The sequence below is a fragment of the Hyalella azteca genome, unplaced genomic scaffold, assembly GCF_000764305.2.
Source record: "Hyalella azteca isolate HAZT.00-mixed unplaced genomic scaffold, Hazt_2.0.2 contig9865, whole genome shotgun sequence".
In the NCBI taxonomy this organism is placed as follows: Eukaryota; Metazoa; Arthropoda; class Malacostraca; order Amphipoda; family Hyalellidae; genus Hyalella; species Hyalella azteca.
Genome location: NW_025939923.1, coordinates 38,558 through 55,683, shown reverse-complemented (window position 1 = coordinate 55,683; position 17,126 = coordinate 38,558). Strand labels below are relative to the sequence as shown.

Below are 17,126 nucleotides of genomic sequence, written 5' to 3'. Positions count from 1 at the left end.
ACCTCTTACTTCCGACAGTTAGTAAATGTCAATAAATAAGAGGAAAAGACGCCTTGAAATGAGCCCATCGCAGGGAAGTGCGCTCGAAATGTTCTGTGCCGAACAGAACGCACATTAATCATCAGAGTAACTATACAACGGAGATACGAACACTCATAAATATTTATATTTTAAACTAAAATGTCGTTCAAAATGTGACCGGCTTCAAGTCCATTATAATGAAGTCAACATAGACGTTAAATAATATATATGCTGCTTATTTATCACATTAACCTCATTTTCAGCAAAACCACTTGAATATCACTAGGCCTCGCTAATTAATGTTCCTTGCTAATTACTTACATTTAACACTATTTGATCATCACCGGACCCCGCACAAATCTATCCCTAATTAAAATAAGAATAAAAGACACTAATATCACGAAGATAGTGAGTAGTTAACGGTAGGACCGAGTGCGCTAATTACTGGATCACTTATCCTTTCTTCTCAGGCCTCTGTTTCCGCGTCTGCTTTTCAGATCCACACGCAAATATCGGTGTAGCTGTATCTCCCTTAGTACTTCAGCACTAGGATTTCCGAAAAATTATTAACAATATCAACCATAAATAAAAATCGACCCCTATAATACAACGAAACCAATAGTTAATTAACTTACCAATTATTGCGCGCATCATCAAGCATTAATAAATCGGAAAGAATTGTCCCATGATTGAAAATGGGTTCCAATGAGTCATAATTAATTGTACTCCTCAATGTCATCAACAGCGATCGATCGTCATCGGCATTCCCGGAATGTCCACCACAAAGTCGTTATAACTGTTTCCTCTGTTGTATTGTGAGATAGCATCTAAACAACGAACATTTGCATGATCTTTCGCCGGCTTAATTACAGTATCTATTTTCGTGTGAATTTTATTTAGATGCATCTAAATGGGAGATATTTGTCAATAGGTAAAGTTTATATGAGCACATAGGGATAAATTATGTTGAAGGAGTTACAGTACGTCTTACTTCGTGTCTCGCAGCTTCTTTTTATTAGACAAATAATAAAAAAAAACTTCGATGAATAAAGTAAAATTTTTATTTCAATACGTAAAAAAGTTCAAATCATCCGCCAAGTAGTTGTTCTTAATGTATGAAGACATACCGTAATTAAAATAATATTTTTATGATGAAATACTATCGATAGTCGACACATTAATAATGATTAGAATATGATACATGTGCACACACCTAATTAATGCACTATTTAACCAATGAGGAATATTTATAAAAGATGTATATCGAAAATAAAGGAAGTGACGACATTGTCTTCAGCATAGAAGGAACGCCTATGAGCAAATTTCAATTGAGGGCCACACGAGACAGCCTCCCCAAAAGGTGCCAATTATAAGCCATAGCGATTGTTCAAGGGAAATGAGCGCGAGGTGTCAAAATTTCGAGAGCTTGAACGTGGCAATTAGAGCGAGAGGCGAGAGAGTGTTTAGCCTATTAACTTTGCGGTGAGGAATAATGAGCTGGTGCCACCCTTAATTTAATTGAGACCTAAAAACTCGTGACTCGTAGAGACAGGAACAGGATCTTGCGTTGAATATCATTGAAACCGTAGTGACCAACTGCTTCCATGGGCTCATTATATTCTTCTTCACAGTTAATGGCATTCAAGTTAAAAGAAACATTTGCAGAGATACAGAAGTTAAATCTGGATCGTTTAATCATATTTTGATTCATGTTAAGAGAAAGGCAGAGATACAGAATTTAAATGTTCCAACGTTTCATCATATTTTGACGCCACATTCTCAGGGTTGGAATTTTTGAACATCAACAGCAGTCGATGATTACAGAACATTCACAGCATTTGAACCAGTTTAACGCGGCACTCCACAACGACGCGGTTTCAGAGCGCGCTGAACCGCGCAGTACCTAGTTCCCTAGAACCACGTACATGCAGAAAAACTTGCGTCTGGCGTTAATTTGAACGCATAACCAGACACGTTCTACTGTCGAGAAAAACTTAGCTTCCTCTTCAAGATTCAGTGCAAGTAAAATGTTTCAGTAACTTGGAACGTAATAGTAAAAAACACAATTTCGTGAGCTTTTTTACAACAAAATTCTCACAATAATAGTTGATTAGGTTCGAAGTATCCCAAAAATTTCCTAAAATATTTAATTATGCATAAACTTTCAAAGCAGTCACGAGATATTTTGGTTGACGGGCAGAAAGTTGAAACAAATACATTTAATTTAGAAAAGTATGTTTTGTTCAAGTATGTTTTGTTATCAAAATTATGTTTTGTAATCAAGGCTTTAACGCTAATAAATTGACTGCCTTGCCAAGTCAAATTTTGAGCATGTATATATTAAATCTATTGCAATAAAAATTGCATTCATTTTCCACCAATAGACAATGATGACCAAACATTAATAAAATTCACAATTATAACTTGCACCATCATAATCGGAAATTAGATCCAACTCATCGTCAGCCAACATCCTACCATTTCATCGGTCACATAAATCCTGCACTTGATTTGTAAATAAGAGGAACATAGGGCAAACATTCAAGATTATACATAGAATTATTTGAAGTAAATCGATAACATTATTACATCACTAACATTAAAAAAATTTAAAGGGGATATGAATGTCCAGCAAAAAGAAACATCGCTGACGAGTAAGAATAAGAAGTAGTGCAGAGACATGCGTGGTCAATTGGACCTAGAATTACAGATTAGCTGCACTCAATTTAATGCTTTTTAAGAAGACGGACACACTCAGGTTACGCATGGATTGTTATGTTATCAATAATTTGAAATGAACTTTTTGCGGCTAATTAATTGGCTACTCTAGTGAAATGAATGCGAAAAAAATATAACTCAGTACTCACTGCAGTGAGTGACAGAGGTCGCATTTTCTCGTCGACGAAAACATGAAGTGACGGACGGACAGAAAGACGGACAGACGGACGTACATGGCGAGCACAATAGTGCATTTTTTTCATAAATGAGAAAATGCGCTAAAAAGCAAAAAAATGTAAATGATTAATAGACATGTTTATCATACACACAATTCGAAATGGAGGGAAAACAGAGCCGCCATCCACACACAACACAAATTTCAATTATATATACTGAAAATGGATAGTTCATGTTATCATACACACAATTCGAAATGGAGGGAAAACAGAGCCGCCATCCACACACAACACAAATTTTAAATTATACATACTGAAAATGGAGACTCAATGTCGATCATAATTCAATATATCTATTTGGTATCATAAAATTCAGCATTCGCAAGCCTGGAAGACACCAGATTTATGATTGAATATGAAAATTAAGTTAAAATAAAATGAATACGTACATAGTATCAAACAGCAATCGTTTCTGTAAAGTAAATCTGATCACCACAGAAATTACCTCTTAAAAGTCGACCTGAACCACGAGCTCAGGAAATCACCTCCAAAATGCAGGAAATAAAGCAAAACGGCCAGAGAATTGAACTTAAGTAGCAGCCATCGCGCCGCGCAAAGCAGCACGGTGGCGGTCAAACTTAGGCCGCAGTCGGCAGTTTTAGAGCGATCATAGCCGGCACCGCGGTCACTAATGCCGTGTTCAATATCCCGCAAACCTGAGGCCGCGATTTACAGAACATGTATAAACAAGGGGCTAGTTGATGCACAGCCGGTGTGCATCATAGAAAGCAACTCGCAGGTGATTCCTGAATAAAACGAGAGTAAACCATAGAACATATAGCTTCTATTGATTAAGGATTACGATTTTTAAGCACTCTGCATCAACTTGGATTTCCTATCTCTGTCTACGTCTACATTTAACGCAAACAATGTCAAGTCTCTTTGATTTTAGCAAACACGACATGTTCACAATGCTTTAAAGCGCGGCGATTCGTTTACTTTTTCAGCTACCATGTGCTGACGCAGCTTATTTTTGACAAAATTGCAGTAATAAAACTTTACACATTTCAAGATCTGAACGGTAGAATCATAATGAAAAAATATTTCCCTGCTAATACAGTCACGTTGAAACGTACCTGGTATTCATATAGTGTCAAAACATCGATGATAATAATAAAATGAAAAACTTTTTGTTCCAATAGAAATCATTTACTGGATAAGTTCGCAAATTAAACTCCGCATGTATGCTACATATGTATAAGGATATAATTCTTTCTATTCGCGATTTAAATTTACCTCTAAAAATGATATGAGCCTATGTCCGAATAATGTATTACTAGTCTTTAACCATAAGTCTCATTATAAAGTTGGACCGATAACTCGTTTAAAAGCAAGGAATGGGTATACCGGAGTAATGCATTCCCATTCATTTATCATTTATCCCAGTTTTGAAGTAGGAGCACGACTTTCCGCCCTGAGTAACGTTGAGGAGTATCGACTTCTGGCAATCATGGTAGGCCACATCAATCGAACAGGTATTGGTTTCCAATTGAACATGGCTTCGCATTTCAATACAATGTTAGCATTACCGGAAAGTAGCTGGATCATTTGAAAGTAGTCTATATTGAATGGCAAAAATAGTTCAGAGGAAGGACGAAGTACTAATGCTAATAGGTACATGAAAATTGTAATTAAACGGAAGAACATTTACCGAGCTTAATTTAATTTAACAAAATGAATAAATTTGAACCGAATTTTTAGCAAGAGAGTTGAATGGATGTTAAATAAATCAAGGCTGTGCAGCAGTGAAGGAAATAATTATATAATGTCTGGCGATACTGTATCAGTACACATTATTACTATATCGCTTAGCTATTGAAGCCAAAAAACATTTTTGGCTCAAAATTCAGGATAAATGAGTTGGGATATGAGTAATCTGGACCATATTATACGCGTAGAATAATAATTAACGGAGCTCGTTCACCCTTACAACTCGAGGTTGACTATATCATATTGGAGGTAAACCAATGAAAGTGAAAAAAATTTTGAACCAGTGTATCTCACACTAATAGACATAAGCACATCACATACACTCAAGGATGGAAGCAATCTATCATCAAAATAAATAATGACAACTAAGAAAAAGCAGCATTTATGATGTAATTTTATACAGAAATATTGTGCATTAAATAGGTTAATTAGGCCGAACGGTCAAGACCCACTTTCGGCAGTTCGGGATGAGATCGAACGCGATTTTTCTCACCCTACAAAGCATTTAGTTTCAATGACTGGAAGAATCAGAAGGCAGGCGTGATTGAGTGGCTTCAGTGCATAAGCATAGCATTGGAGACATGAGGGCTGCAGCAAGTCAATTGCACGTGAACACTTGAGCAAAGCATAACAGGTTCTCTCGATAATGGCAGGTAACATGGCTACTTACGTCGCGTACAGAAATTGTTTAGTCATGAACAAAAGCATTATTTCTACTAAGATTGATGCATGTCAGCAGGAAGCTGTCGATTTATACTCGGCAACAGCGCAAGCGTTTCCTGAATGATTGTGTTTGACTTCTCGAACAAAGAAGGTGATGGAAATGCATTGGTCGGTGCAAGTTGGTGCAGTGACAGAAGAATTGCAAGAAGTAATATCGTTAATGCAGTTACGCTTCAGCATCAAGATTTGAAAATCAATTCACGAGTTAAGGCTTAAAGTAACTGCAAACTCCAACTCAACAAACCGATACAACCGGTAAATTGCATACTATAACCACTGGCTTTATTACGGTCATATTTTCGGTATAGTCATATAGACTCCCAGATCCTAAAACACACCCGGTAGGAACAGTAGGTTATTACTGGTTAAACAACAATTAAATTGCGTTACATTCATCTTTAATAATTAACAAAGCTATTATTTGCATGGTTTTCAGCAGGAGAAATTTTTATTTAAAAGACATACGAGAAAAGCTACTTGGAAAAATGAAGATTTTTCGCTGGGGTACACGACCATCTTAATCAATTACGGTCATGAACTAAAAATTGGCCGCCCCAACAAGATCACGGGTTTACGATGCAAGATAAAGCAAGGCAGCTAGAAAAATGCCATGCATTTTACACCGCGATGAAGCCGGCGACGGTTAGGCTGCCCCAGCACAAAATTGAAGCGAGACGCGGATAACGTCACCGAGGCCACGACTATGAGCAACGTCGACTCGCTTCATAAAGAGGGGAAACTATAGAGAATTTGGATGAATTCATATTATAGATTCTGCGAAAATTTAGTTACATATTTTAAAATGTTATGGAAAGAAATTTGGCTTATAAAAGTTCATACCAGTCTATGCTATGGAATCTTACTTGGATCAATCTTCAGGGATTTCATTTAGGCGAGGCTAGGGAGAGATCATTTAGACTAGTATAGAAAATAACACAAACTTTGTCGTTATTTTATCACAGTATGTGTGTAGAATTAAAATGGTTTTACCGAAACAAAACAATAGAAAGATGATCCATGCTGGGTCAACCAATAATTATAATCCTAGATGGATTCGACTTAAGCATATCTTCGCTATAATCTCTACAGCGCAATTTTAAGTTAAAATACATGATTCTGCTGAGGTCAAATTTTACAGGGATGCTAAATTTAGTCACTAGCGCTGGGTGTACTACCAAATATATTTCGCATTATTTACTCCCTGCACAAATTCCATTGAGACGAGATGTTGGAGGTAGATAGATACAGAGAGACACGAAAATTTACTGAACATCATTGTAATGGGGTGAAAAATTCCTTAAATATTAAGGCGGTAATTGTTTGCCACCAATGCTTTGTGTGAACATTCTTAATCTGAGAAAAAGTGACACACGTCAAAGTCTGAGCCCTTCACAAAACCCACAAAGGTCAGGGTACAGCGTGGCTTAGCCTCATACCACATGAAAATCAAAGGAAAAATATGGTGACTGACATACAAATGTCAGGCGGCCATTGGTAACACGGACTTAGTTTCGATACTTGAGTTAGGTTCCGAGAGCGCAGTAGCACCTTATTAGCTCTACGGAGTAAGTGAGAAAATCACGATGCAAATGTGAACGAAACTCATTTTACAAGATTTACGATTGAGGTATATAGTAATAAATCTATGTACAATACAGTATTAGCATCCAATAACCATGCAGAGCAACGATCGAAGCCAGAACTGTGCTTACAGAGCCTGACAAAAGACAGCTGCCATTTTTCCTTCTTATCTCGTTTTCTCCGAGAGTTAATCCAATATTTGTCATATATCTCATCTAGGACTAGAAGTTCCCCAAATTTCTAGGATTACCCGAAAATTCCGGTAACGTTTCGTTTTTGGAACTTCGCTCGTAAATGAAAAAAATTTCATCACTTTTTTTTACTTTTTATAGATACTTATAATAAAATTGTATATATATTTAGTAAAATTAATAAATTATTGCAAAAATTTGCTAACTGAACAAGTTGAAACGTTACAACAGCATATGAATTCTAAAGCGGAAACGCATGTCTGGGGCGAGTCTTGCTTTTTACGGCTGGCCGAGACATATGGGGTGTAGGAGTTGGTCTAGGTCTCTGGGAGTTTGAGTTGCCTTTGTGCGGTTAAAAGTACGGCGGCATTCAGAGTCTAATGCGTGACAAGTGGTGTTGCCTCCAATAGGCCCAAGACATCCCTAAGAAATTAACCAAACAAGTAGGAGTAGCTCAGGCGGCGAGATTTACCGGCTTGAAAAATTGAGGCTCGCATTATTATTTTTTTTGTATCGCTACTTTAAATCCAGAAGCTGGATTTAAAGTAATGCCTAGGTCGTCTTAATTTATGTACACGATCTAGTAAATTTGATTCCACTGGGATCTAGAGTAGGGAAATAATATGAAGCCAACACTAAAAACAAAAGAAAACGTGTAAAGCTCAGAACGCACAGAGAGAACGAATCTTTAAACACTCAAGATAGGAATGGCAAACGAATTACTTGCAAAATATGGAATGGATTTACATCCTACCTACTCTTTAGTTTCTGGAGCCCCAGTGAAAATGATCAAATTCAATGAATTTGAGATTTACTTGATTATTAATGCCGAGTTAGAAATACTAGGCATAAATTAATGAGATAGAAATAGAAGCAAGCGTGAGCGATATGTTCGCTAAAAACCTAATTCGATCCTTTGTCTAGCGACGGCCACTCGCGTTACTATACCTACGGTACTTTTTGGCACGAATAACACTGACCAAGATTTCCGTATCTCAATACAAAGACTTAAATTATAGCCGCTGAGTATTCATAAATGAACACAAGGTAATAAAGGAACGTTAAACAACCAGGAGATTAGGTTAAGACAGCTACGATACACATCATTAGCTGTTGACTCACCACTTAACTTGAAATACTCTGCTAATGCTCACAACAAGTCACAACTTGATAACGAATCGAAACAACGGGATTGCGTGAATATATTTTAACTCACCCGAATTCAAATCAAGAGAAGTTAACAGAAATTCACAGAGACATGACTGTAATATAAACACGATCAATTACTGTCCATTAGCACCAAAGAGTTATGGTGTTAGGAAGAGGCAGCATTCCTGCTCATTGCTCACAGGTAGACAAATGTAACTAACACTATACTGAAACCGTTGTAAGAAAATGGAAACGCCACCTGTACTGGCATCGTAAAGCTATAAGACCAAGAACATAAAATGCTATATTATTTTGCTAGCTTTAACAGCTCACGTCGCGTAATCTAAGTTGAGCTCATAATAAAAAAAAATTAATATCGCCTTGTTAAAACGTGCATATATTGTAGTCGGGCATTCGAATAATGTCATTTAGGACGATGCGATGGCACCAGCAACGTGAAATCTGCTATGGAGTACCAATAGAAGTTAATGTTTAATAATTAATAACACAAACGCAGGAACGTCAGGAAGGCAGAGACTAGAATAAATTTGCGTACTAGGTAAAAAAATACTTGATTCGAGCTGGACACCAGGTTTAATTCAATATTTAATAATGAATGATCTTCAACACAGATCAACACACAACATTCAGTGAACCAAGAACACAAATGATGGAGAGCAAACAAGGTTTTACGGAGATACACTCATATACTTATTGTAGCCGCAGTTCGTATGAGTTGGTAACTTAATTCACAGAGCAACCTCTGCACTTCCGACTAGTACTCTGCCATTTTAGTAATAATTCTAAGATAGTTCGTCTTTATCCCTAGTCAACGGGATTGCGTGAATATATTTCAACTCACCCGAATTCAAATCAAGAGAAGTTAACAGAAATTCACAGAGACATGGCTGTAATATAAACACGAACAATCACTGTCCATTACGAGAAATACATCGCAATAACACCAATGAGTTATGGTGTTGGGAAGAGAAAGCATTCCTGCTCATCGCTCACACGTAGACAAGACGTAACAGTATCCTGAATCCTTAGTAAGGAAATGGAAACGCCACCCGTACTGGCACCGTAAAGCTAGTAAACTGAGAACATATAATGTCGTATTATTTTGCTGGCCAGCTTACAGCTCACGTCTATTAATCTAAGTTAATTAAGCTTATAAGAAAAAACTTGATATCGCCTTGTTAAAGCATGCATATATTGTAGGTGAGGCATTCGAATAATGTCATTTAGGTCAATGCGATGGCATCCGCCACGTGAAATACGTGATGGGTACCAAAAACAGTGATTATACATTGGCCGTGACACGATCGCAATAACGTCCCGAAGGCAGAGACTAGAATAATTTTGCAGGCTAGGTCGCAAAAAATACTTTATTCGAGCAAGTCAACGCGTTTAATTCCATATTTAACAATAAATTAGCTTCAACACCGATCAGCACACAACATTCAGTGAATAAAGAACACCAATGATGGAGAGCAAACGAGGTTTAAAGGAGATAAAACTCAAATAATTATTGTAGCCGCAGTTCGTATGAGTTGGTAATTTCATTCACAGAGCAACCTCTGCACTTCCGACTAGTACTCTGCCATTTTAGTAATAATTCTAAGATAGTTCGTCTTTATCATGAGACATTAATTTTGTTTAATTAATACTTTTATTCAAAGATAAACCCGGTAAATATACGATAATACGAATACTTACAACTTCTAGGCTACGTTTGAGAATCCAAACCATAACCGCATAATTGTCTGGGGTATTTTTCAGATGCACGACTGAGAGAGCGCTTGTATCCCACACTCATTAACGACGCTCTGCGCTAATTAGAGGACAAACAAGCTCATGAAATGAGTAACGACCGTGGCAAGAGAGATGATGTAGTATAAAGCCTACTCAGGCCTTCGTAACCCATGCGCAACGGGTTCAGAAGTTAAACTAGTAAATTAGCTCAAAGTTACTACATGTGTTGGTGACAAGCATGGCTTAATATACGAATTATTTCTAAACCGACTAATTAATCAGCTTCAGCGTCTTTGATACCACTAAAACCCAACAAAATCTTGAATTTCTATTTAAAAGACAATCACAATTGACTTAGTTTATTTCCACCACTTAATGTACAGACAGTAATTGACAATTGTCAACTTTTAATGCATCTTACATGTTCAATATTAGAATTATGGAACTGGAAATGACGCTCGATTAAATAAGTGGTATTTCTGACAACTTCGAAACGTTATAAAGAAAATCAAGTATCTACGTATTTTATACAATGGATTTAGCATCATGTACACTTACATAAACCGCCTAGGTATATAAATGTCCGCACAATAAGACGGTATCGTTGAGTGCGGAAGTTTGTTTTAATTGATAGGTGTTATTGTGCCACATACGGAACCAACTTGTGTGACATATTTGTAATATAGGTAACGAATGGCTATATGTACAGCAAGCAGCGCCAGGGCTCACGTGTACACAACAAAGCGTTATTGTGTATACATGAGTTACTAGACTCGCGTATGCTCCTACACACCAGTTCTACATCTGAGGAACCTAACGACCGACAAATTTTAATTTCATGCCTTGTGAGCTTACTCATATAAACCTATAATCAAACTGAGAGCAATATTGATAACTCGCGACAGCGCTACGGTATAATTTGTATGAATTGCCGGATCCCTCAAATTTGATAAGCCAAATTAAAAATTGTTGCAAATCTCTTGAATAAGTACCTAGCAAGAATAGTTGATGAATTCAAAATCTATAGGCAGCATACCTCGAAATTTCATTTAGAATAAAGAAATACAAGAATATTAAAAATATACTTTACCTTTCATCTAAAATTCAATTTATGTTTTAAAATAAATAATAATGATAAGTAGATTATCAATTGAGTAAATATAATTGTAAGAACATATGTTTCTCTCAATTTCGTAAATGAGAACATTTATACAATATCCTTGTTTTTAAGTACGAAATTTTCATCCAAGCTCCATAAATTAACACGACCTAGTATCCCGAATTCCCGGTTGAATAAATAAAATGCTCAATTAATCACCAATGCAGTAGTTGAACAGCCCGTGCAAACAGCAACTGATAAGAGCAGTCAATAAAAACATTTTTAAATCTAACTCACACAACCACAACTCATACCACGTGGTCCTAACTCACTAAATTATCATATAATTACCAGGTATGTACCAAACACTACGTACTATGGTTAGTCTAAAAGTACCACACGAGCCAAAAGGTACCACGGTAGTCAAAATATAACCACTAGTCAGAGCAAAACCGAACAATGTTAGTCAGAACATACCAAATTAGTAAGAATTTACACCACTAGTCAGAGCTGAACCATACAACGTTAGTCAGAACATACCAAGTTAGTCAGAATTTACACCACTAGTCAGAGCTGAACCGTACCGTACAACGTTAGTCAGAACATACCAAGTTAACTCGCGACAGCGCTACGGTATAATTTGTATGAATTGCCGGATCCCTCAAATTTAATAAGCCAAATTAAAAATTGTTGCAAATCTCTTGAATAAACAGCAACAATAGTTAACAAATTCAAAATCTAAAAGCAGATAGCATATCTCGAAATTTTGTTTAGAATCTAATTAAATACAGGAATACTAGAAATAAACTTTGCGTTTCAATCAAAATTCGCTTTATGTTTTAAAATCAATAATAATGATATGTATACTTACAGCAGTCGAATAGATTTCGTGTATCATTCCTACAATATCCTTGTATCGCAAACAGGAAATTTTCATCTAAACTCCACAAATTAACGCTACCTAGTAGGTAACTAGAATTCCCGGTTGAATAAATCAAATGCCGAATTCATCACCAATGCAGCAGTTGAACAGCCCGCGCACACAGCAACTGATTAAAGCAGTCAATAAAAATATGTTTAAATCCAACTCGCTAAACCACAACTCATACCATGTGGTCATAAGTCACCTAATTATCATATAATTACCAGATTTGTACCGAACTTCACATAAGGTACTATCGTTTTAGGGTTAGTCTAAAAGTACCACACGAGCCAAAGATATTACACGGTAGTCAAAATACTACCACCAGTCAGAGCAAAAGCGTACAACGTTTGTCAGAAAATACCAAATTAGTCAGAATTTACACCACTAGTCAAAATTGAACCGTACAACGTAAGTCAGAAAATACCAAATTAGTCAGAATTTACAACGTTAGTCAGAATTTACCACGTTAGTCAAACGTATCAAATTATTCAAAATGTACCACGCTAGTCGGACGTACCAAATTATTCAAAATGTACCACGCTAGTCAGACGTATCAAATTATTCAAAATGCACCACGCTAGTCAGACGTATGAAATTATTTAAAATGTACCACGCTAGTCAGAACGTCACATGTAAGATAAAACGTCACATGTTAGCTCCGGGTTCTGCTCCTTGATCTCATCGAGCCGGCTAGTAACAACACATAAAATGACAGAATCAGACGTTAGCCACGCCAGGCGCGGCTTCATCAAACAATACAGAAGAATCTCGCCTCTTTTGTCAAGCGAAGTATTTACAAGGGCTCTGCATCCAGCAGTTTATACTCGGTTATAACGATTGTTTAGACGCTGAGTGTTTGTGTAACCTCCATGTTTTAGCGTCATTTGATGCAAAATTATTGTTCTTTGAAACCTATATAAGTGCACAAGGAATTTAAAAACAAAGAAAACACTAAGCAAATCACCATATCGATATTGAAAATGTTTCGGAGTCCAGCTCCATTAGCAGTTTTAATAGCACTATAGCAGATTGATAATATAACTCATATAAGTACTAGGTACCTATATAAGTGCAACACATGGATAAACAATAAGTGTGTTATACGTACAATTATTGAATGGTTAATGGTTGGCATTTGAGAAACGATTTTTGGGATAATAGCTACTAACGCAAACGCTAACTGATGCGCTTACGAAGTCCAGTTTTCGTACAATATGGTAGAACAATGCACGCATAATTTCGACTAAATCTAAAAAAAAAACTGTCAGAAAACATAAGTCAGAAATGTGTGCCACGAACTGCACTCATTTGTTCTGAACTGTAGGACTTGTCTTAATTTCGATTGCGAACATACAAGTCTCAAATTATGACAGATGAACAAGTACAGCTAATTCGATACATGGAAGCGACGCAGTTCACCACAAGTTGAAATGACAATCACGTCACCAAGCAGCAGATGCATAGCATATCAATGCATAGGAATGAAAAAAAAGAACGACAAAATGAATACTAACATTCACGTTTTGAATTGTGACACTCACTAGCCTCCACAACAAAGCTAAACCAGTTGGTTGATCGAACATTTGCGAGACTCCAGCGGCTTTGCTTAGGGCACTACTTCCTGTGCCTAATCGACTCAGAAATAAACACCCGTCAAATATCACGAGCTTGAGAGTACTCGTTCAATCTTCACTCCAGGCTCGTCATGGCTTACAAACAAGATTTCATCCTGAACTGTATAAGCATCCTACACTCCACACCGAGAATAATTTCATGTGATAATTCAACAAATACACGACGATGATTCACAGCAATAAATAGGGAAGGGCAAACTCAAGGAAATCCCTGGGCAGGTAAGGCTACTCAGGGCTGCTACTACAGCTGCGCACATCAGACACAACCTCACACCTTAACAGCTCGAGCGACACTGACTGAAGCAGACTTTTTACTTTTATTCAGCGCACTGAAGCAGACTTTTATTCAGGGGTCCCGTCTGTCGTCACTCCCGCGGCGGCGTTCATAGTTGTGCTTGGTTGGCCCAAACAAGCGTGTCATTCATAAGCAGAATTTGTAGGAATAATCTGATGAAGTCAGCAGTATACACTTCCGTTTCGCGTTATTCGTTGAAGGTGCCATGCTAAACGTGCTTGCTTTGCTCCACAATGTCGGGTTGTTGTCCAGGTATGGCTATTATACGACACTCCCGTGACTTGCGTGATGATTGAGCTGATGTACTTAGAACTGGTTCTGGGGACCTTGATTTCATCTTGAAAAACAAAGGAAGGGCACCTGATTGTTGCGTTCAACAAGACTTAATGAATTATTGTTTTATAAAAAGCATCATATTTACCTAACGACTCTCCGCACATAAAATTAATGTTTTTTCTCATACTCGACAAGAATAGTTTAAACTGTTTAAACAATATAAATATTCAAGCAATTTCCGGCGCAATTAGCCATATTTTACTAAAAAATAAAAACTCACGTGAACCACATAAGATGTTGTAATTAGCGTCAAGAACAACACTTCCATAAATGAGCGTAGGTCCCAATATTGTTAAAGACATTTCCCTGAAGCAGAGAAAAAAATATATAAAATCAAAATTTGTAAATGATAACCGGAAATAATTGAAAAATTGGAAATCATTCCTTGATTTCAAGCACAATTCACGCGGATTAAAAACGGCCACTTCACAAATAGATTCTATAACAGAGTGACTGAAGCATAAATGCGATACAATAGAATGAAATATTTACAAGCAATTAAGTAACCGTGATAGTGCACTATTTATGAGCACGCCGTTATACCATACACACAACTTACATCATGTAAATAACTTGCAAAGACAATTCAAGGGGGAAGCTATGAATATTCAGCATATATACAGGAACGCTTAGCCAAATAAATTAATATAAAATGTATTGAATTACAACTTCTGCCAAATTATGCGTGCCATCGCGCACGAAATAATCAAAGAAAAGCGAAAAAATTAATAAAAGTGAGCGTTACAATGAAAAGAAGGGCAATTAAAGCATTGACGTGGATATAGTAATGAATATTTCGTTTAGTAATAGAATGCATGTATGTTATTATGATTCTAATTTTTTTTAAAGCATTTGCATGGTAGGTTTGGAGGACGAACAGTCTGATCCAAGTGACGTCATAGGCTAGCGATTTGACGTCCCTAAAATGAGTTACGTCTGAAACTTTAAGGCCGAAAATAGGTCAGAATGACCCACAAAAGGGCAAATTAGTCGAATAAGTGCATCGCTTTTTGGACAAGCGCTTGACTCGTCTAAGAGGGTCATTCAGACCCACATATTTCTCTCAGTGGCAGGAAGGAGGTAACTAAGGAGTATGACCTCCTGCATGGACGTACAAATAATTAGCTTAAATATAATGATTAGGCAAGAATAGATTGAGAAAATACACAGCAGAATTGCAGCACGAAAATGAGCCAGCAAGTTCATGCTCAACTCAAATGTGTAACTTAATACAACTGTGATACCTTATACACATTGTACTGCTTAGATATCCGAGCGAACGGATCGGACATAGTATTATATGTTGTTGAACATAATTTTATGAGTTAAGGTGAATAATACTATTCAAGGTCGTTTAAGGTACGCGATCATATTAAACCGAGGCAGCTTTCCAATACTTTTTCAATAAAAAATCACGAAACCACGATCGAGGACTTCACTAAGTCATCACTTGAACTATAAAAAGCTAGCAAATGTATATACGTAATGAAAACACCAATCTAATTAATTTGCAAGAACTGACTTTTCAGAAAAAAATAAACAACAAATTTCAGAATGTGGACAGTTCTCTCCTGCTCAGTAACGTTGTTCCGGGATGGGCATCCGGTTGCACATGGCTTTTTGTTATCACGGATACGAAGCTGACCTCGGCGAACAAAATTTTATTCACATGAATGCCATAGAATATGACACTGAAAGTAATTTACATCATCACCGAAGTTTAAAAAATAATTAAAATAATAATAATAAGTTTCTTTCATAAAACAAAAGGGAACTAAAGTGCTTTTGTCACCGACGAGATCAGATGTGGCGTCATAATCATGGCCAGAAAGCTTCTGACAATGGACGAGCTTCATGAGAAGAATTATGAGTCATCGCATGCATCAATGACGTCATGGAAGCGTGCGAGAGCGACGTGACCTCTCACAAGCGAGACTCGAGTAGTTATCTGTAGATATATTTAATCGCATTGTTTTAGCTTTTCAATGTTTAAGTTTAATTTTTGTGCATGTATCACGTTACAACATTCAATTTCAATGCATATCTCAATTTATATAAAGGTTATAGTTCATCTGGAATGACTGACGGTTGATCGTGCATATAACTTTCAAAAAATTTAAATGCCATGAATATTATTCACGGGGCGACCGTACTTAGCGAATTACAAATTTCGATGGTAAAAATAACTTAGTCTAGGTCCGTAACAAAGACGTCCCTAAAACATAAGGTGGACTCAACGAAGTGAAAAATAGTTACTAGTTTTTACAACTGCTGTATACTTTACAGTTGATGTGATTGAATGAGTCTTTTATCTTATAAAGAGCTATCAGTTTACTAAAAAACAACGGTCACGGTGGCACTAAGGCATAAAATCTTCACAACTCCAAGAAAATAAATCAAAAAGAAAAAATTCAAAAAATAAACAGCCAAAAACCAAGGTACTCCGACTGCTGGAATTCAGGATAAGTTTTCACCATAACCATTGCTCAAATATTCCATAGAAGAGATTAGTTGTAGTTGGAAGTGGTGATTGCGCCATGCAATTTATGTAGTACGAAGCAGACAGAGACATGAGCACAATGACAAGAAGGCTACTAATTGCTACCCTGCATTATAAAGTTATTGTTAAAAAGAATTTAAAGCCAGCAAAAGTTGCAAGGCTTTATTTTACAGTCAATATAAATTCTAAGATATTGGAGTCAATTAAATGCGCAACCAACGTCAACTTGAGGATCTATTTTCCATGTTTAACA

At 36.7% G+C, this 17,126-nt stretch overlaps 1 protein-coding gene across 1 annotated transcript in view; it reads right to left on the bottom strand.

The window, feature by feature from the left end:
* Window positions 1-3,416: 3,416 nt before the first annotated feature.
* LOC125178453 overlaps window positions 3,417-17,126 on the bottom strand; it is a 38,657-nt gene continuing 24,947 nt past the window's right edge. The window contains exon 4 of the mRNA XM_047882194.1: window positions 3,417-3,631. Within this exon, the coding sequence (XP_047738150.1) occupies window positions 3,417-3,631 (215 nt within the window). The remainder of the gene's footprint in view (window positions 3,632-17,126) is intronic.